The following is a 24,088-nucleotide window of genomic DNA, read 5'->3' on the forward strand; positions in this document are numbered from 1 at the left end:
TGCGCCACGGGTTCGAGGGCGGCGCCTCGCCCCCTCCCTCCGCCCCCCCCGCGCCGCCCGCCGCGCGCTCGCCCGCTTGCTCGCTCGCTCCTCTCGCTTGTTCTGCCGACTCGTCTGTGCCGATTCCGGGGCATCGACTTGCGGGGGGCAGAGGCGATGGGTGGCAGCGAGGGCGGCGGTGCGGGCAGGAGGCCAGCCCCGGTGTCTGCGGCGGGCGCGTGCGCTCGTGCCGGCACGTGCGCGGTACGGTGTACCATGGGGGAAGGGAGGGAGGGGGGGGGGTGGGGGAGGTCTGACTCTCATGCGGCGGTGGCGGTTTGTATCTCTGGTGGTGGTGCGTCTGTCCAGTCTCTCGCTCTCTCGCTCCTCTCTGCATGTCTATTGGCCTTCTCGCGCTGTCCTATTCACCTCGACCCCTTCTGCCTTTTACGACCAGCGCGGAGCCGGAGGACAGGACGAGTGACAGCTCGTAGCTGCTAGAGATACGGCACGCCGTAACGCACCGACGTCTGGACGATGGACCGGTGAGCGGTGTGGAGGCTGTGTGGAGCGTCTCGAGGTCGAGCGAGGTGTGGCGCGCGACTAAACTTTCTTTTAAACTACACGGTACAGGATCGAGGTGCACGCTGGACGCTGCCAGAGCAGTGTCGTCCCCCCTCTCCCCGACGGCGATGGCGGTGTGACACTTGGCCTAAGCACAATATTCTCGAATATCTCCGAGAATATAGATGGTCCCGCGCACTTTCGTATTCGAGAATATTCTCGAGAATATAGATGCCCCGGCGCGGCTTTTTCTCAAGAATCTATGAGTTTTCTTCAGCCCTTGACCTTGGTTGACCTCGAGTCTCAAGATATTCTTGAATATTCTCGCCGTTACATCGCGGCGTCTAGAACGGTCTTGACTAGAGCTTCTCGAAACAGCTCTTTTGCCCCCTCAAAAGTAGGTTTTGGGTCGATGCAGACGGAAATCTTTAAGTTTTGGACGTTCCTGAGCGGTTTGGGAGCACAAACCTCTACTTTAGAGCGATTTTTGGCGTCCGCTGACCTCTCGCGTGGTGAAAATATTCTCAATATTCGAGAATATTCTCGAGAATATAGATGGTCTGGCGAGAATATAAGCAAAAGAATATAGATAGTACTTGGCGAGAAAAACGTGCTTAGGCTAAGGTACCGATCGAGCTACAAGAGGAGCTTGTTCAGCAGGATGACGAGGTTTGCCACGAAAAAACCCCTGGACTGGAAAGGGGGCTAACTGGGCGGCCAAATTCACACCTCGCGGGACTACTTATGTTTTCGTAAACGTAGTCGTGGGTAACCCCCGCTACGTCGCACGAGTGCAACCGGGTAGGGGGGAGCTAAAATCTCTCTCTCTCTCAGATCTCCCCTCGATCGTGCTACGGAATACTTTTGTTGGATAGGGGTGGGATTCTCCTTCGCCCTTCGGGCTCGGGCTGTGGCGTTTACCTGACATCCACACAAGGAATATTCACCGCACAACTGTGAACGGTGACTCGAAGATCTTTCCGCGAAAATTCTTTCGCTCTCTGCGTGAACGCTCTACGCGGAGAGAGCGAGTCGTAAGCACAAAGGCAAGCCAGCACTTTCCTCGTCCGCTCGCGCTTGCCGCGCCGCATTGCGCCCGACTATGCAGCCGCGAGCTGCACACCTAGACTCCCGCGACGCCTATTGCTCACGGAACCCGCCGCCCCCTCACCACCCCGACCATGCGATGCGCCCTCGCTCGCGGCGCGAGCGGCTGTACCCCCCTCGGCCTCGCACCGCCTGCCTACTCCCGCTCGCAGGTACAGCCGCTGCCATGGAGGAGGCCGCGAGACGCGTCCGCTGCTGCCCATTCCACACCCTTGTCCCGCGCGAACCCGTCCGACCGCCCTCCCTCTCTTACGCGGGTACTCGCACCGCCTCGCATCTCTGCTACATCTAGAGAGTGCCAAGACTCTGTGTCCGCAGCCGCGAGGGCCACTCGAGCGCTGGCCTGCACCTACCATCGGGGACACCACCTTCAACCGCTTCTTGACTCTCTGCAGGAATTCATTCGATCAACATGCTCAAAGTCGAGCTCGTGCCGGCCGCCGGTGGCAAGCTCGTGCTCAAGCTCTCTCCTCCGCCGCCGCTTGCTGACAAGCAGGTGTGCGTTAATTTGCAGTGGCTGAGGGAGGGGGTATGCACACGCGCACCGCTGCAACGCACGCAACGCTGCGCCTTCCCTGCAAGACGACCCTCTCGCGTTCTGTGGCTGACAGGCGTCTCTGGCGGACAACACGGCCGTCGTCGTCTCTGACGGAGGTAACGCCGTCGGCATCCCCTCCGAGCCCGTCTCGCTCAAGGATGGCATCGACACCGGCACCGGCGGCACCTGCACCGCCAACACCGGCACTGGCAACGTCCCGTCCGAGGGCGAGCCCGCCGGCTCGCTCGCCGGCGTCCACTTTGCGGGCGTTTCGCTCGACGCCGTGCCCGAGGCGTTCACCGTCGACGATCCGGCCGGCGCCAAGGCCGTCGGCATCCCGCCCGAGAGCGAGCCCAGCCCGCTCAAGGACGGCATTGACGCGAGCGGTGGCAACGTCGCGGGCGAGTCTTCGCCGATGAAGTCCTTCGCGAAGGTCGGAGTCATCTCCGAGTCGGTGTCGCCTTCGCTCCTCGGAGCGAAGGTGCGCGTGCGCTCGCCAGGATCGTTATCATCCCTCTCCCGTCTCTGAAAGCCTGTGCGTACTTTCCCTCGCCCACAGGCGTGCGGCGTCAAGAACGTCAAGGACATCCCCGTGGCAAAGTCTGGCACGGAGGACGTCCTCAAGAAGGACCCGGCCGCGGAAAAGGCGCCCGACGCGGGCGCGGTCGACTCGGACAAGGCCAAGGCCATGTTCGCCACCCACCCGCCCGCCGTTTTCTGGTCCAAGTTTACGCGCCCGACCGGCCCACCGACGGCCCCCACCGGCGCCGTCAAGGGCGCCCTCAAGAAGGACATCCCTGCGGCAACGTCTGGCGCGGAGGCCTGCGTTGACGAGACCGGCGCCATCAAGAACCCGGCGCTCAAGCCGGCCACCGAGGTCGCCACGGCCCTCAAGCCGGCGGAGGCCGGCGGCGCGCCGCTGCCGTCGATCAAGGAATTTCCGGAGGAGAAGAAGCCCGCCGCCACGGCGGCGAGCGCCTGGTGCGCGCCGGCTGCCGACCCACTCTGTGACCCCATCCCGCGTTCGACGCGTAGGGCGACGCCGACTGGAAGGAGTTTCCAGAGGAGACGGCCGCCCCGGCGGTGAGCACCTCCCAGCAGACGCACACGCGGGTATTGCGGGGACACGCGAGTCCTACAGGCGGGCACTTACATTGATCCTGTGACCTCTCGTCTGCCGCACGGCACGCGCGCGCAGGTCATCGACGGGTGGAAGACCCCCTCCCCGCTCCGCAAGATCGAGCGCAAGGAGTCTCCGCTAGCGGAGAAGCTCGCCCCGGCGGTGAGCGCCTCGCACGCTGCGGTTGTACGCGCAGAGCCTCAACTATTGACGCACCCACCGCTTGCGCGTGCGCAGGGCATCCCCGACAGGGCCACGCGCCGCAAGAAGGGGCGCAAGGGCGCGTCCGCCCCGATCGTCCGCACCAAGAGCATCGCCCCAGTCGGCGGCAACAACAGGTTCGGGGCCCTGCTCAAAATGGACGGCAACGAGGGCATCCTCGGTGGCACCGGCAAGGTGACCGGCGGCTCCACGCCGCCGACCGCAGACTCGGTGCGCGCCGCCTGCATTTATGCGGCCTCCTCCCTCGCTCGCCGCTCTCACACGGCCAGTCTCGCGCCCTCTTGTTCAGGGTGCGACGGTCGACGTCGAGACGACCACGAATACCACGCCCGAGGGCTCTGCCGCCGGCCGGTTCCCGTGGCCAAAGTCCTACAACTTGCTCCGCCTCTTTGGCATCCTCGCGCTGATCTGCCTCGGAGCCGCGTTTGCGCACTCCTCGTGCTCTGCCACCTCCGCGCTTCTCTCCTCGCAGCGGTACGACTCCCCGTGGCCGACATCGCCTCCCGCAACCGTCGCGAAGCCGTTCACGCCGGCATCGCCCAACGGATTCTGCGAGGTTGGCGGCAACGACACCAGCTCGTTTGCAGCCATCGTGTCGTCGGACAGCGCGCCCGCCAACCACCCGGTGCGCGCTCGCTCGCGCGTGCAGTATCCGCAAGCTCGCGACTAACAGCCCGCGCGCTGTTCAGGGCGGGCACGAGGACGGGCGCTCGTGGGAAGCACTGATGGAAGCGATCAAAGAGGCGGTGGGCGAGCCGTTGCACCTAATTGGCGAGCCGCCGGCGTCCGTCAAGGACCTTTACGAGAAGCAGCCGGTGAGCGCCCCTCTGGCTGTTTCTATGTGCGAGCTTTGTACTCCGGTTCCGGATTGTGCCTGTTGTTGGCGTGTAGGCCGAGGCCGACTTGGAGACCGTCCCGGCCTCGCGCAACACCATGGAGCGCAAGGGCGAGCCCGAGATCGACTCTATCGGTCCCGTCTACAGCAGCAGATCGGGGATCATCGTTCGCGAAACCGTCCTGCCCGTGAACGGCACGTCGCCCGAGATGCGGTCCGCCGACGCTGGGATCACGCCCGAGAAGCTGGTTGAGACTGGCCTCGGCGCGCCCGTCTCTAGCATGCACGCCGGCGGCGAGTGGCGGGTGAACAGATTGGCGACCGCTTCTCCAGCCACAACCAAGGATCTCTTCCTCCAGCTTGGCCGGGCCATCGACCCTCTTCTCGCGGAGCCGGCATGGCCTGCAGAGGTCCGTGCCGCTCAGATCTCCGATTCGAACTCGGTCCAGTCCGATATCTCCTCCGTCTCACGTGTGTGCGCCGACCGGCAGCCACGCTGCGCCGCCCCCGTTGCGTGGCATGCGGAGCCTCACCACGCACTCACCGACGAGCTCTCCATCGACCTGCCCTCCCCGTTCCACTTTCCCTTCATGAGCGGACCCTCCTCTTCCGCGCCTGTCCGCACCCAGCAGCGCTGTCAGTTTTGGGCCGCCTTGTTCGTGCTGCTCGGAGCGTGCGGCGGCGTGCTGCTCTCGGTGCGGAGGAGCAGCTCGGGGCGCCTCGTGCGGTGCCGGACGGGGGCGAGGCGTGGCGCGTGGCTGCTGATTCTCGCCGCGCTGCTCCCGCTGGCATGTGCACCATCAGTCTACACGTCTGGCTCGGGCGAGTCTGGCTCTGGGGAGATTGGCTCTGTTGACATCGATCCGTCGCCATCTCCCGAGCCGTCGCCAGCTCCATCGCCCGAGCCGTCACCGTTTCCCGAATTTCCCGAGCCGTCGCCCGAGCCTGAGCCGTCGCCGTCTCCCGAATTTCCCGAGCCGTCGCCCGAGCCTGAGCCGTCGCCGTCTCCCGAATTTCCCGAGCCGTCGCCGCCGCCGTACCCTCCGCCGCCGCCGCCGTCCCTTCCGCCGCCGTCCCCGCCGCCGCCATCAGTCCACACGTCTGGCTCGGGCGACTTCCAGGTCACTGTGGGTGGCGGTAGCTATCCGTCCGATGTGTCGTGGGACCTGACGTGCAGCGGCGCGTTGATCGGCAGTGGAGGGGCCCCCTACTTTGGCACCCTGTCCGCGCCGCCCGGCGAGTGCACGCTCGACATGTACGACTCGTACGGCGACGGCTGGACCGGCAACGAGTGGAAGGGTGCGGGCTATACGTTCACGCTCGGCTCCGGATCCTATGGCAGCGAGACGTTCATCCTCGCCCTCCTCCCTCCGCCCTCTCCGTCGCCGCCGTCGCTGCCGCCGCCGGCGCCGCCAATCGACTTCCAGGTCACTGTGGGTGGCGGCGACTGGCAGTCCGATGTGTCGTGGGACCTGACGTGCAGCGGCGCGTTGATCGGCAGTGGAGGGGCCCCCTACTCCGGCACCCTGTCCGCGCCGCTCGGCGAGTGCACGCTCGACATGTACGACTCGTACAGCGACGGCTGGACCGGCAACGAGTGGAAGGGTGCGGGCTATACGTTCACGCTCGGCTCCGGATCCTATGGCAGCGAGACGTTCATCCTCGCCGCCCTCCCTCCGTCCTCTCCGTCGCCGCCGCCTCTGTCGCCTCTGCCGCCGCTCTCCCCGGACTTTGTCGCCGCGGCGAGCGAGGCCGAGCTCCGCTCCCTGATCACGGAGGCTGCTGCTTCGCAAGCCAACGTCGCAATCTACCTGCCGTCCAGGGCAGACTTCAAGCTGGGCAGCCAGATCAGCTGCTCCTCCGACATCAAGGTGACCGTCGCGAGCAGCGGCGAGGGCGCGACGCTCGACGGCCGGGGACAGATCGGGCTCTTTTACCTCTCGGGCGGCTGCAGCCTCACCCTGCGGGGGCTGAACCTCGTCAACGGGAGGGCGACAAACTACGGCGGCGTTGTGTACGCGAGTGGCGCAGGCGACGTCGAGATCATCGATTCGGTCGTGAGGGACTGCTCTGCTGGCTATGTGCGCCGCGTAGAGCTAGCCGCACTCCAGCAGCGCCGCACGGTAGCGGGGCGAGAGATAGAGAGGGCCACGGCTGCCTCACCCCGCTCTCTCCTCGCAACCGCAGGCCGGCGGCGGCGTCTTCGCGCAGTACAGCGGTGTGGTCTCGATCATCGACTCAGATGTGTCGGACTGCTCTGCTTCTTATGTGCGCCGCGTAGAGCTAGCCGCACTCCAGCAGCGCCGCACGGCAGCGGGGCGAGATATAGAGAGGGCCACGGCTGCCTCACCCCCGCTCTCTCTTCGCAACCGCAGTTCGGCGGCGTCGTCAGGGTGGATAACAGCGGTGCGGTCTCGATCATCAACTCGGATGTGTCGGGCTGCTCTGCTGGCTCTGTGCGCCGCGTAGAGCTAGCCGGCCTCCAGCAGCGCCGCACGGTAGCGGGGCGAGAGATAGAGAGGGCCACGGCTGCCTCACCCCCGCTCTCTCTTCGCAACCGCAGTTCGGCGGCGTCGTCAGGGTGGATAACAGCGGTGCGGTCTCGATCATCAACTCGGATGTGTCGGGCTGCTCTGCTGGCTCTGTGCGCCGCGTAGAGCTAGCCGGCCTCCAGCAGCGCCGCACGGTAGCGGGGCGAGAGATAGAGAGGGCCACGGCTGCCTCACCCCCGCCCTCTCCTCGCAACCGCAGGAGGGCGGCGTCGTCTACGCGGAGGACAGCGGTGCGGTCTCGATAAGCGGCTCGAACGTGACGAGCTGCTCTGCTGGCTCTGTGCGCCGCGTAGAGCTAGCCGGCCTCCAGCAGCGCCGCACGGTAGCGAGGCGAGAGACAGAGAGGGCAACGGCTGCCTCACTCCCGCTCCCTCCTCGCAACCGCAGTACGGCGGCGTCGTCTCCGCCAATCAGAACAGCGGTGTGGTCTCGATCATCGGCTCGGCCGTGACGAGCTGCTCTGCTTCTCAGGTGCGCCGCGTAAAAAACTAGCCGCCACCCCTGCAGCGCCGCACGGCAGCGGGGCGAGAGATGTAGAGGGCCACGGCTGCCTCACCCCGCTCTCTCCTCGCAACCGCAGTGGGGCGGCGTCGTCTTCGCGTCTAACAGCGAGTCCCTCTCCATCGCGGATGTCGACTTCACCGACAACAGAGCCAGCCTCTCAGGCTCGGTGCTGTACCTTTCAAACACGCCCTCCTCGATCAGCGCCGCCTCCTTCACCGGCAACACTGCTGGCGACGACACGACGATACAGACCGACAAGCCGATAGACTGGGACTGCCGCTTGGGCAGCTGGATGCGGCACCAGGGCTCCTTTTTTGGCGACTTCAGCGTCCCCGAGTGCAACCTTTGCCCCGCTGGCTACTATGGGAACAGGAGCGGCCTCACCAACTCCTCCTGCGAAGGTGCGTGTAAGCGAGGCCACTTTTGTCCCAAGGGCACAGCGGAACCGCTCCCGTGTGCTCCGGGCTTCTACATGCCCGTGATTGGCGCAGCCAGTGCCGAGTCGTGCCTCCCTTGCTCTCCGGGGACGAGCCAGTCCACAGCCGGCACGGACCGTCCCTGCGACGAGTGTCCTCCCGGCACGTTCGCCGATCAGCTCAACGCCACCAGCTGCACCGACTGCCCCGCGGGAAGCTTCTGCCCGAATGCAGGCACCATCCAGCCCCTCGACTGTGCCGCAGGGCAGTACCAGAACCTCACCGGCCAGGCTGCGTGCATGCAGTGCCCTGCTGGCGAGTTCCAGGCGGAGCGCGGACAGACGGCATGCGACACGTGTGAAGCGGGTGGATACTGCGAAGTCACAGACGACTGTGGCGGCGGCTTCACGCCCTGCCTTGCGGGGAGCTACAACGAGAAGACGGGCAGCAGCTCACCAGATGCCTGTCAGAAGTGCCCCCCCGGTACCTCTGGCCCGATCACCGGCGCAAACAGCAGCGAGACCTGCGCGAGCTGCCGTGCTGGGACGTTTGGCGGCGAGCCCGGGCTGAGTGAGTGCAAGGACTGCCCTGCCGGCAGTTATCAGAACGATACGGGCGCGACGTCCTGCCGCGACTGCGAGAAGGGACGGTACTGCGCCAAGGGCGCGTCGGCGCCGCTGCCGTGCGATGCGGGTACCTACTCGGACAAGACGGACCTCACCGCCGCCTCGCAGTGCGTCGACGCCTCGCCGGGCCACTTTGCCACCACCGGCTCCACAGAGCAGACGCCGTGTCGCGAGGGTAGCTTCGCCGCCAAGGCGCGCAGCGAGGCCTGCGAGCTGTGCGGCCAGGGCTACTACCAGAGCGCGCCCGCCGCCGCTGCCTGCGTCCGCTGCGCTCCCGGCAAGTTTTGCCCGGTGGGGTCGTCGCGCGAGCTGGACGCGCAGTGCGAGGCGGGCACGTACGCCAGGCTGACCGACCGGAGCGGCGACCCCGAGTGCCTTACCTGCCCCGCCGGCTCGTCGTGCGGCGGCGGGGCGGCGCCGCCCTCCGAGTGCTCGCCGGGCTCTTTCGCCGCCACGGCCGGCCTCTCCAAGTGCGCCAGCTGTGCGGGCGGGACGTACCAGGGCGAGTCGAACGCGACGAGCTGCCTTCCGTGCGTGGAGGGCAGCTACTGCGCCGAGGGCGCGTCGGCGCCGCTGCCGTGCGAGGGCGGCAGCTACTCGCGCGCGGCCGACAACGACGAGCCGGACGACTGCACGCCGGCCGATGCTGGCTTTTTTGCGGTGACGGGCTCCACCGAGCAGACGCCGTGCTCGCCAGGCACCTTCACCGCCCTCGCCGGACAGAGCATCTGCGAGAGGTGCCCTCGCGGCACGTCCTCCGGCGCCGGCAGCTCTTCCTGCGACGAGTGCGCTGCCGACACTTACGCCGCCAACGAGGGCCAGGGCGAGTGCATCCCCTGCCCCTACCCTCTTGCCAGCGGCACTGGCAGCGTCACCTGCTCCGTCTGCAAGGCGGGATTCTACCTGAAGGCGAGCGCCGACCCGGCCGACGTCTTCAAATCCCCAACCGAGTACTGCAAGCCATGCCCATCGGACGCCGCGTGCCCGGTCGGCACGACCCTCGAGACCCTCGGCGTCCCGCTCGGCTTCTGGCGCGCCAGCTTCTCCAGCGCCGAGCTCACAGAGTGCCGCGCCTTTGGAGGGGATGGCCAGGCGGGCCAGGCGCGGTGTGTCGGCAATGTTGATCCGGGAGAGGCTAGCGGTCGGAGGGTGCAGGAGGCCGGCTTGGACTACTGCGCAGACGCCTTCGCCGGCCCCGAGTGCCAGCTCTGCCGCGAGCCGAACCACTACCTGGACGCCGACGGCGCCGCCTGCAACGAGTGCGTCGCTGTCGGCACGGCGGCGGGGCGCATGGCGGGCACCGCCCTCGGCCTCTGCGTCGCGTTTGGCCTCGTGGCGTTGGCGTACTCAACTCAGCGCGGGCAAACCGAATGGAGGAAGGAGCGCTTCATCGGACTTCCCTTGCGCATCGCCGACCGCACCGGTGACGCGATTTACAAAATCGGCCTCATCCCCAAGTTCAAGATCTTGTTTGGCTTCTACCAGGTCTGCCTCGTCCTCTCCACCACCTACTCGGCGCGGCTGCCGGAACGGTACACGGGCTGGACGGAGGCGCTGGCCGAAGCCGTCTTCATCGACTGGTCGGGCATCGTGCTGCCGGTGCAGTGCCTGCCGCACAAGTCCCGGCTCGTCGCCGTCGCGATCTCTCCCATCGGCGTCATCGCCCTGCTCCTCTTTGCTGGCATTGTCTTGCGGCTCTGTGCTCGCTGGCGGCGTGCTCGGCGAGGGGCTGGCCGCGAGAGCGGCTCCGAGGTCGACGGCGCGACAAGCAACGTTCTCGGTGGCGAAGCACAGCTGCAGGAGCCACCATCGTCTTCAGCTGCGGAGCCACCGACGGCGCTGGCCGAAACTGACGATGCGGCGGTCTTTTCATGGCCTGCAGAGGTGGCGCTCGGCCTCCTCGACCTCACGCCGGCGGGTCTCGTGCTCATCTTTCTCTTCGTGCCGTCTGTGAGCGCCACAATCTTGCGCGCGTGGTCGTGCCAGGTGCTAGCCACAAACAAACAAGCACCCCCCCCCCCCCCCAACCCCCTTAGCTTGTGTCGATGTGCGTGCGCAGGGCTACACCACCTCTGCGCCGGGCGAGACGCTCGCTCTGGTCGAGTACATGCGGCAGGACGCGAGCGTCGAGTGCGGCACCGACGAGCACGACTCCATCACGAGACTCGCCACCGGCTTCGTCGTCATCTGGCCGGTCGGCTCGCTAGTCCTCTACTCGGCCCTTCTTCTCGCATGCTACAAGCCGCTGCAGGCCAAGTCGCCGAACGCGCTGACGAAGGCCACCGCCTTCCTTCACCGGGAGTACAAAAGGAACTGGTACTGGTGGGAGGCGGCCGATCTGGCCCGCAAGCTCTTTCTGACGGGCTTCGTGCTGCTGGTTGCCGAGGAGGAGGACTCCTTTGTTCGTCTCGTCGTGGCGGTGCTCGTGTGTTCGTGCTACGCCGTCGCGATCGCCCTGGTCCAGCCCTACAAGCGGTTCGGGGACAACATCCTCGCCGTGGTGCGCCCTTCGCCCATCCCACGCGCCCTTTGCGCTTGCTTGTGCTGCAGCTCTCAGCACACGCTTGGATCGCCATCGCCAGTCCATCACCCACCCCACACACGCCCTTCCCCTGCAGTCACTCTGCAGTCCACTCTGAGCCCAACGCACGCGGCTCGCACTGCAGGCCACCAGCCTCGTCCTCCTCCTCCTCTTCCTCGGTGCCAGCTGGACCACCATCTTCCTCAACATCGAGTTGCGATTCCCCGGGGACGAGCCGGGGCAGTCGGCCTCCGCCGTCCTCGGCTTCAGGTCTGAGAATGGACTGGTGAACTGGATGCTCGTCCTTACTGCGGCTGCGCTCCTGATCTTCCTCGTGGGTACCATCATCGCCATCCGCCGCCTTGCCAAGGTCCCCACGATTCGCCTCGTCTCAACCAAGCAGCCCCCCGAGCTGGCTCTGGTGGACGGCCTCACGTGGCACCTCTTCCTCTCGCACATCTGGTCAGTCCTGTGGTCAGAGGGAGACGCGGCGTAGGAGAACCCGCCAGAACGACCCGCCACTCCCCGAATAGGTCCACCGGCCAAGACGCCGTCGCGGTCATCAAGAATGAGCTTAAGCTCTTGATCCCCGGCATCAAGATCTTCCTCGATGTGGATGATTTGAAGGACATCGGGTCGCTGGAGGATTACGTTGACCGCACGCAGGTCATGCTCTTCTTCCTGTCGAAGGGCTACTTCCGCTCGAAGGCACTCCCCCAGCCCCTCCCTTTCCGTGCCTCGCTGTGTCGCCCACGACTACTCGTGCGCTCCTTGCCTGCAGAACTGCCTGCGCGAGATTCGGACGTCGCTCGAGAAGAGCAAGCCGCTCGTCCTCGTGCAAGAGGCGGACCCGGCCAAGGGCGGCGGGACGCTGCAGGCGCTCCCCGCCCGACCCCTGCTCGATGACCCTGCGGGGATTGCTCTCGCCACACACGGCTCTGAGGGGCGGTGTCGCCGCCGCCGCCGCACGCCAGCACTCACTCACGCATACCGTCGCTGCACGACTGCAGGAGTTGCGAGCACAGTGCCCGGAGGTCCTCCAGCCGGAGATCTTTGACAGGGGGTGGGCGCAGACGACGTGGCACCGCATCGACGAGTATCAGCGTGTCTCGCTTAAGATCATCTCCGAGGTGCCGCCACGGACCTGCAGCTGTTCTGCCGTCGCCTCGACCTTGACCGCCGCCCCCTCGCACCTACCCACAGGCGCTCCTCCTCTGCTCGCCACACTACCTGAACCTGACCTCCCTCGCGCTCTTCATCCCGGGCGAGGTCCAGGGCCAGCCGATCTCCTTCTCCAAGTCCGTCGTGCTCTGGGCCTCGCCGTTCGATGAGGGCGCAGACGAGCTGGCCAGCGAGCTCGCCACCAATTTCTCCGGTCTCACCGTCTCCACCGCCGAGGAGGCGGGCGACGCCACGCACATGCTTCTCTATCTGAACGCCGACACCTGGTCCGACGAGCGGCTGGCCGAGCAGGTCAAGCAGGCGCGCCAGGACAGGCTGAAGATCGTCATGGCGCACGAGAACGACCTCGACCGCGGCGGCTGTGAGTTCGCCAAGTTTTTTGAGACCACGCCGCAGGAACGCTGCCGATCAGCGGTCGATCTTTTATGTCCCGCCCGCTCCATGCCCCCCTTCCCCGCCGCCGCAGGAGCTCATCAACGCCGGGCTCTACGACGCCCTCGCCATTGCCTGCTTCCCTGGCCTGCACCATGAGGTGCGCTCCCCCGGCGGCACCTTTGCCACAGCGCCCGCCTCCTGAAGCGACTGATCTTGCACCCCCGGTCTCACAGGTGTCGCTCGTGCTGCTGGCCAAGGCTCTGGGCGCAACCCCGGTGAGCGCTCGCTCGAGCATCCGCGACTCGCTTTCGAATATCGGGCGCTTCACTACCGTGCCTCGCGGCTCGACGACGTCCGACCCAGTCGTTACCGAGGAGGATTCGCAGCTGGAGCAGCTGCCAGAGGTGGAGCAGGTGTAGAGGTGACGAGCAACTTTGCAGTTCGGCTCAAGCGGCAAGGGTTGGATCGCGCTAACCACTTCCAAGAGTTGCGCTGCGTTGGCATAGGGCGTTTTATGTAACATGCTGAGGCTTCCTCGTAACGACGAGCTAACATATTAGAGACGACTCTCTCTCATCCCCACTGTGAACAGTCGGGATCTGTATCTGCGCAGCTAAATGTATAGAATTTTACAACAAAATGTATAGAAAACGCTAAACGGCAGGGAGTTAATGAATAGCGCTCTACATTTTTACCACAAGCGCACAAGGCGCGCGCTGCATATCGATATCCCTCTACAGGGCCCGCAATAATACGCAATCGCCCGCGCGCTCCCGCGCGCTCAGGGATGTCAGTACCCACGCCGAGGAGTACGGAACCGCCCCGTACGACCTCTCCCGAGCACTTTTCTCACTATATCCTTATCGTATGAAACACTTGTTGGGTTACCACGTCTCTTCCTCTAAGGAGAGGAGAGGCTCGGCGTCCGGGTAGCCGTCGTACTCGACCGCATCCACACGAGCCGGCCGCCCGAACCCTCCTCCCGCCACGTGATGGTGGCCGACCACCCTGCTCGCCTAGGATCTCGACGTGCGTGCCTGTCTCGACGACAGCGTGCCCGGCCAGCCTCGCCGTCGCGTCCAAGCGCAGCCGCTCCGCCGCGCCTCCTGCGTCTCCGCGGGCTGCCGCAGCACATAGTGTCGGCCGTACTCCGCCACGCCCGCGAGGACGTCAGCCGCTCACCGTCTCGACGCCGCCTCGATTGGCGGAGGGGCTCGACCCGTGGTTCCGTGACCTACCGCGCCAGCGAGGGCTCCTGGTGCGCCGCCCGTCGGTCGACGCCCTCGCCCCTGCGCTACCAACGACGCCGTCGCTGTCCTCGCCGACGTGACCGTGATCCGAGGCCGCTCATCCACGCCGAGAGCAAAATCCAGAACGACGCGCTCTTCGACGGGGGCTCGGGGTACGGGTGGGATTCCCCCTCGGGGGGCGGCGCTTTCTTCTAGGCGCCCGCCTTGACCCAACATAGAGGGCGTTGTGTAGCCTAGCTTTTGGGTAATATAACACAAATCCAGAACCCAATACGAGCCGACCCCCCCCCTTTGACCCCCCCCTCTTGGACGCGTCCACCCTCCGTCCAATCGAGCCGTCCCTACTAATACATACATATTTCCCATTTCGTGCACAAAGAGCACAAAGGTGGCACCCTCGGCCAGCTGAAGCTCGCGACTCGTCCACCTTGCTCTGGACTATGCCGACCTCAAACCACCAGCGCCAGGAACGACGTGCCGCGGCTCGCCACGCATCTGTTGCGACCGACGACGTGCCCGACGCCGTCCCGCGGCCGCCAGGAAGAGGCCCGCGCAACCACTTCTGGGACCCGCGGCCGCCGGGCGTGTGGCGGCACAACGAGTCGAACGAACCGAACCAGCGCAGAGCGGCGCGTCTCACGAGCGCCCGCGGCCGCCACGCCGCCGCCGTCCGCGGCCGACGGTGGTCGCGAATCAACGCGGCGCGGTGCACCGCTGCGCCTGTCCTTCCGCGCCGCTGGACGTCGGTTGAGAAGACCGCTTCCCTCTGGGGACCCGACTCCGCGAAGATCGCGTGCGCGTCGTGAGTGGCGGCGCGCGCGCGATCTCTGTTCCCGGGCACGCCGGTCGCAGTGACATGGGCTCCCAGGCTCAAAAGCGCTCAACAGCGAGCTGCTCCTCCTCCTGCCGCCGCTCCGCTCACCGAGACAACTCGGTGCCGCCGTTCTCGCCGCCGCCGCCGCCGCCGCCGCCTCGCGCCTTGCCTCCGTCACCGCCGCCCTCCATCTCGCAGCGGCGCGTCCCTCTGATGGCGCGGGCTCCTCGCTCGTTGGCGCCTCGCCGCCGCCCCCCCTCTCGCCGCCGCTCCGCTCGTGGCCGCCCCATCCCCTGTCAATCCCGCCGCCTCCCCTGTCAATCCCCCCCACCGCCGCCACCGCCTCGCGCGTTTAGCGGGCCTTTAAGCTTAGGAATCCTAAATAGAGGACAGCCTATAAAGTGTGAGTCACACACACACACACACACACACACAGCCTATAAAGAAAAGAAACGCAATGTCGAAGGTGCCACTTATCAACCGCAAAAATAGGCCCGCGCGTGCTGCGCGGGCCCGGCGAGCGACTAGCGAGCCAACCTGTAGTGTTTACAAAAGAATTTTAGAAATCTCGCAGGACATAAAGGAGGACGAAGCAGAAACTAGCGCAGACGAGAGCAGGGCAGACCCGGGGACTGGGGAGCCGGAGCAGACGGCATCGGCCGCCGAGGGAACGTTGGGAAGAGGCACGAGGAGGGCGGCGACTTCGACCGACTATGGAGGACCCGTCGCCAGACGACGCAGGGCAGAAGACGGTGAGGCGGAGCAGACGCGCAGGGTGAGACGAGGGAGGGAGCAGGACTTTGCGGAGATCAGCAGGAGGATGTACGAAGAGATTAGGAGCAGCAGGGACCCGAGGGACCATGTGGAAGACGGCTAGTGCTAGTCCCCCATCGGGAGGACGACCCCGGCTAGTCGCCGACCACACCCACAAAGAACCCTGCACAAAGATCGCAAGGGCGGGGGCCTGTTCCTTTTTACCCATCTCACAGTAGAGAGGTGTCCGTTTTTATTTATTTATTTAGGACATAAAGGGTGTGGATGCTGGGTAACAAAATCGGAGGACGCGACCCACCTCGCCACAGACGGTCCCGCGCCTCGCCACTATGACGGCTACACGACCGCGGCTCGTGTGCGTGTAGCCGTCATTATCCGGAGTGAATACTCCAACGCGCTCGTCGGTGACGGTGTCCTCCAACCTGCGCCGCGCTCGGCGAACCTCGACAGCGCTTTCGGTGGCATGCAGCTCTTTGCGCCTGAAGCCTGGAGAGCAGCTCCTCTGCTGCTCACACACTCTGCACAGCTGACACAGCCTACTGTGCGGCTACCACAGCTGTGACAGCGATGGGCTCGCCCTCACTGGCCCTCAGTCACTTGTGCTGCGGCTTGTGTGAGCGACACTGCTCGGCGACTGCCGGCACACTGTGAGACCATGGGTGTGAGGTAAAACCACGCTACCAGCGCTTGGTCACATCGGCCCCGAGGTCAGATCCTTCTACTCTGTTAGTGACAAGACTTGTCTACCGGCTGGAGCAGAGCAGGAGGGCTTGGCGCACAACCCCTGTTCAACTCACCCTCCACACCTCCCGTAGCGGGGGCACGGGACTGGCGCGGCGACTCCTGCCTGCGAGGACGGCGAGGCACTTAGCCCCGTGCACTCGACCGCCCTCAAGCTCATTTTCACAATCGTGTATAAAAGAATTTCGAAATTTAATTACAAATTTCGTGGGGGTATGTATGTATTAGCACTGCGCTGTGCGGGGGGTACTACATGCACAAACATGGTCGCGGATCCTGTGCCCCCCGCCGCCTCACGCAAAATTGAACCAGCCCGTCATGATGCGCTTCTCCTGCGTCGGCGACGAGACGCCGCGGTGCATGAAGGTCCAGTCGGACGGCCAGACGAGCGTCAGGCCCTTCTTGGGCTGTATCGTCACGTTTTGGTGGAAGAACTGCGTGCCTGCGGCAGACACGTCTCGGACGCGTCATGGACGTGTGAGTGGACGTGTCGGGCCGGCGGGCACCACTGCGTGCCCCCCTCGTCGCTCACGTCGTTCAGGTACGTCATGAACACCAGGTGCCGCGACGCACCTGTTCACAGCCGGAGGTGTGAAGAGACGCCGCCCACAGGCCGACGGCATGAAGAGACCAGGCGCCGCGACGCACCTGTTCACAGCCGGAGGTGTGAAGAGACACCGCCCACAGGCCGACGGCATGGAGAGACCAGGCGCCGCGACGCACCCGGCTCCATCCGGCCGTTCCTCTCCGTGTGGTAGATCTTATACCCGCCCCCGGGCGGGTAGTACTGGTAGTTGGTCGTGCACGAGAGGCCCCAGGGCGAGACGTGGTTGGCCGCGTACGGGTACCTCGCCGTGTACTTCATCGTGCACGCCTGGAGCGCCGTCACGTACCTCCGCCACTCGATCCGAGCGTCGTCTGGCTGGAAGGAGTACTCCAGCGACTCTTTGGAGGTCGGGTCAATGACCGCGCGCCCGTCTCTGCCCACGACGCCGGGCGCCAGCGCACCCGGGTCCTTCTCGAAGAGTGCGACGAGGCCGTCGCACACGCTCTCGTCCTCGATCAGGTAGGCGCCCATAAACATCGTGTTGACTCCCTCGCCCGAGGGAAGCGCGTGCTCCGAGATCCGGAAGCTCTCGCTCACCGTCGCGAGCGGCGGCGGTGCAGACGGCCTGGGCGCGGGCTTGGAGGCGCCGAAACCGCCGCCGCCTGAGTCAGGAGGGAGGACAGCATCAGCCTCGCTGTGTTTGGTGGGGAGGGAGGCGAGGCGAGCCCAGCGCGGCCGGCGCCTGCCTTCTTTCTACTTTTTGTGGCCTTCTTCGTCTGCGCCAACCGCGCCTCGGCTCGGCTCGAGCTCCGCGAAGCTGCAAGCGGCCGGAAGGCGGCGGTGTTGCTATGGAGGAGCGCGACCGCGATCAGGCTAGACGCCAGGGCGATCATGGCGAGGGCGAGCTCGGGCTGGCTGCAGCGAGGCGCAGCGCGTTTCTTTTTGTGTATTTTAAGAAAAATCTGTGAACCGCGGTTGATCGCGGCGCCGACGCCGCGGCGGCGCCATCTCGCGCGGCGAGAGACGGCGCTGCATCGGCGCCAAAACAAACGGCCGCGGCAGCAAAAACATCGACGTTCGCTTCTGCTTCTCGTCGAGTCTTGAGAGAGAGAGAATTCTTGATACGAAACCACGACGACACACACCAGTCGACTCGCATCGGTTGCCTCCATGAACGGCGGAGCTATTCTCGCGCCCACACCACACCTGGCTCCAACGTGGACACGCCCATAGCTGGGGACACTACTAGGTCACGCATGGCATCACAGAAGTTTTATCTCTGGGCCCCGAAAGGCATCTCTAGCAGTGTCGTTACACATGCCCCCTCCCCTCCTGGGCGCATGCGCCTCACGTCTCGCCAGAGCATAAGCCCTTGGCGTGTGGCGAGACGAGTTTTTTCGCCATCGCAGCGAGCAGCAAGCCGCTCTCTCTCTCTCTCTCTCTCTCGTCGAGTCTTGAGGACCAGTGAGCCAACGCCTCGCGTGCGCACTTTGTGATTTATGATTGTTCATGACAGATTTTTTCAGTAAAAAAGAATTGTCAGTCCCCTTTCTCCCGGCTGGGGGGTGGGGCGCGCGCGGGGGCGGCGGGTGTGTGCGGGTGTCTGTGGGCCCGTGAGCGATGTGCGTGTGTCCGCCTTGCGTTTGTTTTCATTCGGCCCGGGGGGAGGGCCGGGTAGGAGGGGGCTAGGTTACCTCTACCTCTGAGGGCCTGCGGCCCTCTTACCTTTACCTCTGGTCAGCCGTGGGCGCCCTTTACCTCTACCTCTGAGCGACATAGCCGTGATTTACCTGTGTGCGTGATCTCGCCTCGAGGATCTCTCTCGCGCGAGAGGCGAGTGTAGATCTATTTCTCGACGTGGTCACGAAGTGATCTCGAGATGTTGAACGAGTGTTTCTGAGAGCCGCTTAGGTGAGCCTGGCAGACATTTCAAAAAATGGACGCCGCAGGCGCCCCGCGCTGCGTGCCCACCATGGAGCTGAGATCCGTTAGGAGCTTTGTGAGGATGTCGATGTACTTGCCCATCTCCGACGTGTAGAAGCCATAGGAGAAGGAAGGGACGTAGCCGTCGCTGTCGCTCATCGTCGATCCTCCAGTCAGAGCGGACACGGAGCCGACGTGGGCGGCCAGGGCTCGGACCAGCGGCGTACCGGCTGCGTAGGGCATGTAGGCGCCGCAACTCCCACTCGAGGCGGTCTCCAGACGGCGGCGGTCGTCGTGCGGATGGTTGTGGCAGCACTTGAGTCCGGGGCGGTCGCTGCATGCGGCACAGATTGCAGCCTTGGCAGCCTCGGGCGCGGGCGTGTCGTAATCGGCAGGGATGAACTCGCTGCTTTCGTTCCAGAGGCCGTGCCCCTCGGTGACGTTGCGGGGCAACGCGCACGTTTCCGGGCAAACGCGAAGCACCTGAGAGGGGCGAGTAACAACTCAGCAAGTCTATACTCTATTCCCGCCCCTTGTGCATTCAGCTGAGGGTGGGCGGACCTCTGCGACGCAACTTTCTGGGCACGGCTCCTTCCCAACACGGCAGAGTCCGAAGCCTTTCGCGTGCTCGCACGTTGGAACAAAGCCCTGGTCACAAGGCGACGGCGGTGGCAGCGGGGGTGGCGCCGGTGGCGGCATCGGGTCGTCCATGAACGGCGCAAAGAGCGGGCGACGGCTACTGGAAGAGGCACCGCGCGTCACGTTCCTCGCATGCCGCGTGTGGCTCGCATTGACAGGCCGCACACACAGACACACACACCACATCCATCCGAGACACAGTACGGGACCCTTCCCAAGAGACATGCCGCTCTCTGGCAATCTCGCGATTGTCGATCAAAACCGGCGGGCTTTTCGACGCCGTTTACGCGACCGGCTTGTGCTGCGCTTTTTCTTTTTCTTCTGGTTTTCTTTTTCTTTTTTTGAGCTAGACTTCGTTGTTACTTGGAACAAGCGAAGGCACACACGACATGACGCCAAACACACGATTGCACGCACCGCACCGCACCTCGCACCCGCGCCCGCCGCCCCCCCGACCCCCGCCCCGCCTAGGTGGGAAAGAGATGAGGAGATGGGACAGCGAAGGAGGAGCACAAGCACGTATGGGAGGGCTCAGTAATGCGCCACGCTGCCCGGCGTTTCTCACTTTCCGGGACAGCCCCGCCCTTGTGAGGCAGGAAAGTGACGGCTACCCCGTACGCCCTGTTGCTTCTACCCCGACGCCGACCGCCCATCCCCCCTCCTCGTTCCCCCCCCGGCGAGCCGATGATCGTCGAGCCTCTGCCCCGCGCGCCCCCGAGCCCCCCCCCCCCCCCACCACCACCACCACCACCACACACACACAACAACCACCGCCGCCGCGCGAGCGCCGCGCGGCGGCACACCCAGCTCAAAAGAAAAAGAAAAAAGGGAATGAGGAGACCAGCGAGGGAGACTCCCCGCCTATGCAAGCCCCAGAGAGGGGCCGCCATCGCCGAAGCTGTGCCAAAGCATAACTCCAAAACCCGCAGCGGCCCAGGGGGCCTTGGGGGCAGCCTGCCGGACCGCCGCTGCACGGGGCTAGGCACCAGAAGATGAGTGGAATTGATGAATTGGGCCGTTGTCCGTGCCTCCCCTCTATACGTCAGAGTGGGACCTACGCCGCGCCGGGAAAGGGGCGCGCCCGGTCCTCGACGGAGCCGCGCGCCCCAAACGACCCAGGCGGCGAGTAGTCGACCTCGAACCTTCGACATGTAGTTGCCCATAGTTAGCGCCCGCCCGCCCCCCCCTCTGTCGCTTCGCAAACGAAAAAACAAAATAAAACCAAGCAAAAGAGAAAGCGAGGCCAAAAAAACGATTGCGTAAACGGCGTCACAAAGCCCGCCGGTTTTGATCGACAATCGTGAGATTGACCGCCGTCGACCAGAGAATGGCAGACGATGCGTCAGCTTGTGCGGCGCTCGCGCCGCGCAGGCTGGCCCATCGAGGGCACTCTCTGGCGCTGTCCGGGCCAAGCGCGGCGCCGCGCATGCTGCGGGCCACTCGCCGTGGCTTGCGGTGCAGCGCCACTGCAGCCTCGAAAACGTCGCGCACAGCACCAGCATGCTGCCCACCAGGCAGCAGAGTGCTGCACCGGCGTGCAGCGGATGCTGCGGCGCTGCGACGCCGCCTCCCCGCCCTGTCCACGGAGCAGGCGAGCGGCGGCACGGCCTTCCACCAGCTGCAGGAGGTGCGCACTTCCCGGTGGAAGCACAGGATGCTCCCTCCGCATACGCAGCTTTGCGCAGCGCAGCGTACGGGCCACGCCACGCAAAGCCGACCCTCAGTCTGCCCAAGAGGCTGTCTGCGGAAGGCCTGGCGGCACGTACTCGCCTCCTCCGCGGCCATACCCTCCGCCCGGGCGAGCGAGGAGCGGGGACACAACCATTTCTGGAATCGTGTGTCCCCGAAGGAAGATTTTTTTTCCGACGGAGGGGAGCGGGCGCTAACCACGGGCAACTACATGCCGGAGGTTCAACGACGAACGACTAACTACTCGCCGCCTGGGTCGTTTGGGGCGCGCGGCTCCGTCGAGGACCGGGCGCGCCCCTTTCGACTCGCCGCTATGAGCCCCGCCCCTCCCCTCAGCAGAGCAGGCGTGAAAAAAATGCCGGATTTCACGCAAAAGAATTTAAACAAGAGAACTCTCTCTCACAAAAGACACTCTCTCCCTCGCTGTCTTGTGTGACTGCATACACGCCGTGTGAGTGTGAGTGTGAGTACACACACACATGCACGCCTCCCTGTTGCGAGCCGCTCTCGAGGAGACGGCGTGCAGCCTGCAGTGGCAGCCTTTTGCCTCGCTCCGCGGCGCAGAGGGTCGCTACACGGTGAACACAACGTCCGGCTTCATCCCGGACGGCTCCGAGATCGACCTAGTGCCCGAGAACCGCCACCTCTTTCGGGGCAGCACGCCGGCGCCACGGTCTGACGCGGAGGCGCTCGCACGGCGCGCGAGCGTGCTTCCTCGCGGCGAGCTGCTAGCCGGCGTGTGCACGAGCGCTGCCGCGCCCGATCCGGAGCAGGCCGACGACAGCTTTGCGTTTGGAGTGCACGGAGTAGACGGGCGTCCGTCAGGGCCCGGGCCAGACGCTTCGCTCGCCATCGGCAGTGCGGGCGGGGAGAGCGACACCGGCGGCGGCGGCGGCGAGTGGCACACAGTCCGTGTCGGGCCGATGGAGTCGACCGGAGGGTTCGACTTTTGGTTCCTGGGGTGGGACGACTTTGCGGTGATCTCGGCATATCCCTCGTGCCATCTCGGGCGATCTCGTGCCATCTCGGGTGATCTCGGGCCATCTCGCCGTCGCGCAGGGGCTCAGTGAGCCGATCGCAGCACACGGCGCCGTCTGCGCCACGGGCGCGCTCATCACCCTGGTGCGAGATATGGGGAGATATGGGGAGATATTGGGAGATATGGGGCGCGCTCATCACCCTGGTGCTCCCTTGATATACCCTAAGCTCCTCCGAGACCTCGCGAGCGGGCAGTTATTCACAGCGGGCAGTGTGGGATGGGCGGGGGTGGGCAGTGTGGGTTTCACACCCGGGGCAGGTAGGGGATCTAAAAGGCCAGTTGTGCGGCAGTGTGCGGGCAGTGTAGTACGGCAGGGCAGGGCAGGGCAGGGCAGGGCATACTACTTAGAGAGGCGGAGACACACTCTGACCAGCCACACTGCGGTACGGGTGGGGTGCAAGAGAGGCGGAGGGAACTGTCACACGGGAGCGGCACACAGACACAACGAGCAGCCTTGAACTCTTCCCCCGTGCGTGGACTGTGGGCTCCAACTGGGCTGCCAGGTGGACGAGGCCGGGCGCCCGATCGGCCAGCCGCCGCTGCACATCCACCATGCCTTTCTCAACCTCGAGAGCAGCGGCAGCCGGCACCACACCACCGACACGCGCGCCTGCCTCCTGCTCGGCCGGCGCTGCCCTGGAGGGGCGGCGATGTTTGCTGGTGCGGCCGACTTCGAGCAGCTGCAGCGCGTCTTCTCGATGCGCCTCACCGTGGAGGAGCCTCTGAACGCGCGCGCCATGGTCAATGACGCCCGGCCGCGCGGGTCGGCGCCAATGCGGTGGTACGTCCAGCTGTCGCTACGCACGTCCGCCGGCCGCTGCGAGGCGCGAATATCTCCCCACATCTCCCATATCTCCCCCATATCTCCCCATATCTCGCAGCCGCTCGACGTCCTCGTCTCCTAGACACGGAACATCTCCCCACATCTCCCGTATCTCCCCCTTATCTCCCCATAGGACGCGCACTCCGTCGTGTCGGTCTTCCACCCCGGGCTGCTCTCCAAGTTCACCACGCTGCAGGTGCCCGCATGCCGACACGCACGTCCCACCCGCAGCACACATACTCAGGGGCGAGGGACGGCAGCACAACTCCTCGCCGCGGGGCTAGCACGGCGTGGCAAGCCGGCCGGCGGGCACCGACACCCTCCCGGACCTCCCCATATCTCCCCATATCTCCCCGGATCTTCCCATATCTCCCCATATCACCGGCGGACTTCGACCGACACCCGCCCGGATCTCCCCATATCTCCCCATATCACCAGAGGGGCTTCGACCGACACACCGCCCGGACCGGTGACACTAAATGGCAGCGGAGTTGCGCGTGTCTACTGCAGGTGCGAGATATGGTGAGATATGGGGAGATATGGCGTCTACTACAGGTGCCCGCCACCGAGGACTCCTTCTACTACTACACCTTCCGCCTCCCGTTTTCGGGCTCGCTGCTGCCCCCCGGCAGGGAGCGCGAGGCGCCGCCGATGCTGCACACGCCCCCCTCCCCCCCCGGCCTTCATTATAGCTCATTATAGTTCTTCTTCTTCTTCTTGATTTCGTAGGCGCCGCCCATGCTGCACACGCACCCCGGCCTTCATTGTAGCTCGTTCTAGTTCTTCGTCTTCTTCTTCTGAGTTCGTAGGCGCCGTCGATGCTGCACACGCACCCGGCCTTTCTTCAGCGTGTCTTCCTTCTCAACGGCTCGCCGTCCTAGAAGCGGAGTACCTCCCCATATCTCCCCATATCTCCCCATATCTCCCCATATCTCCCCATATCTCCCCATATCTCCCCATATCTCCCCATATCTCCCCATATCTCGCGCCTAGAAGCGGAGTACGCACTCTTGTCTCCCAGCCAGCGCCCGAGAGGACACGGACTCAGCTGCACTCGGCCGTGGCCCGCGGTCTTCCCTGCATTCGCCTCCCTCGTATCCACGCGGTGCCCTTGAGTACACCGCGCACAGCCGCCCCGAGGCTGGCGTATGCGAAGCGAAGGCACCCCGTCGCAGCTCGCCCTCCCCGCGCTACCCCCGTTTTGCTCGTGGCTCGGAATCGGCGGCCGCGACTGCACGCTGCCGCCCACCGCCGCCGCGGCCACCTCCAACGCGCGACTCGCTGCGGCGGCGGAGCGGCGCTTCCAGC

At 65.2% G+C, this 24,088-nt stretch overlaps 5 protein-coding genes across 5 annotated transcripts; 3 read left to right on the forward strand and 2 right to left on the reverse strand.

Moving 5' to 3' along the window:
- The first annotated feature begins 12,200 nt into the window (after window positions 1-12,200).
- EMIHUDRAFT_440543 (hypothetical protein) lies at window positions 12,201-13,174 on the forward strand. Its single transcript, XM_005788858.1, has 4 exons — window positions 12,201-12,562; window positions 12,633-12,698; window positions 12,775-13,006; window positions 13,030-13,174. The coding sequence occupies exons 1-3, from the start codon at window positions 12,404-12,406 to the stop codon at window positions 12,958-12,960; spliced, it is 411 nt and encodes a 136-aa protein (XP_005788915.1). The 5' UTR covers window positions 12,201-12,403; the 3' UTR covers window positions 12,961-13,006; window positions 13,030-13,174.
- Window positions 13,175-13,412: 238 nt separating this feature from the next.
- EMIHUDRAFT_362423 (hypothetical protein) lies at window positions 13,413-14,066 on the reverse strand. Its single transcript, XM_005788859.1, has one exon. It carries the CDS (start codon window positions 14,005-14,007, stop codon window positions 13,720-13,722), a length of 288 nt encoding a protein of 95 aa, XP_005788916.1. The 5' UTR covers window positions 14,008-14,066; the 3' UTR covers window positions 13,413-13,719.
- Window positions 14,067-14,227: 161 nt separating this feature from the next.
- EMIHUDRAFT_440545 (hypothetical protein) lies at window positions 14,228-14,979 on the forward strand (the record flags this gene model as incomplete). Its single annotated transcript, XM_005788860.1, has 1 exon — window positions 14,228-14,979. A coding segment is annotated over one exon (419 nt), but the record flags the coding sequence as incomplete, so codon positions are not given.
- Window positions 14,980-16,296: 1,317 nt separating this feature from the next.
- Window positions 16,297-17,585, reverse strand: EMIHUDRAFT_455045 (hypothetical protein). Its single transcript, XM_005788861.1, has 4 exons — window positions 17,410-17,585; window positions 16,844-17,329; window positions 16,637-16,693; window positions 16,297-16,562 (listed from the first exon to the last, which is right to left on the reverse strand). The coding sequence occupies exons 1-4, from the start codon at window positions 17,558-17,560 to the stop codon at window positions 16,414-16,416; spliced, it is 843 nt and encodes a 280-aa protein (XP_005788918.1). The 5' UTR covers window positions 17,561-17,585; the 3' UTR covers window positions 16,297-16,413.
- A 3,812-nt stretch (window positions 17,586-21,397) lies between these two features.
- Window positions 21,398-24,000, forward strand: EMIHUDRAFT_455046 (hypothetical protein; the record flags this gene model as incomplete). The annotated part of the gene is made up of 7 exons (XM_005788862.1): window positions 21,398-21,895; window positions 21,978-22,040; window positions 22,461-22,781; window positions 22,914-22,976; window positions 23,336-23,422; window positions 23,590-23,647; window positions 23,942-24,000. Coding segments are annotated over 7 exons (1,149 nt in total), but the record flags the coding sequence as incomplete, so codon positions are not given.
- Window positions 24,001-24,088: the final 88 nt, after the last annotated feature.

Source organism: Emiliania huxleyi (genome assembly GCF_000372725.1).
Source record: "Emiliania huxleyi CCMP1516 chromosome Unknown EMIHUscaffold_131, whole genome shotgun sequence".
NCBI lineage: Eukaryota > Haptophyta > Isochrysidales > Noelaerhabdaceae > Emiliania > Emiliania huxleyi.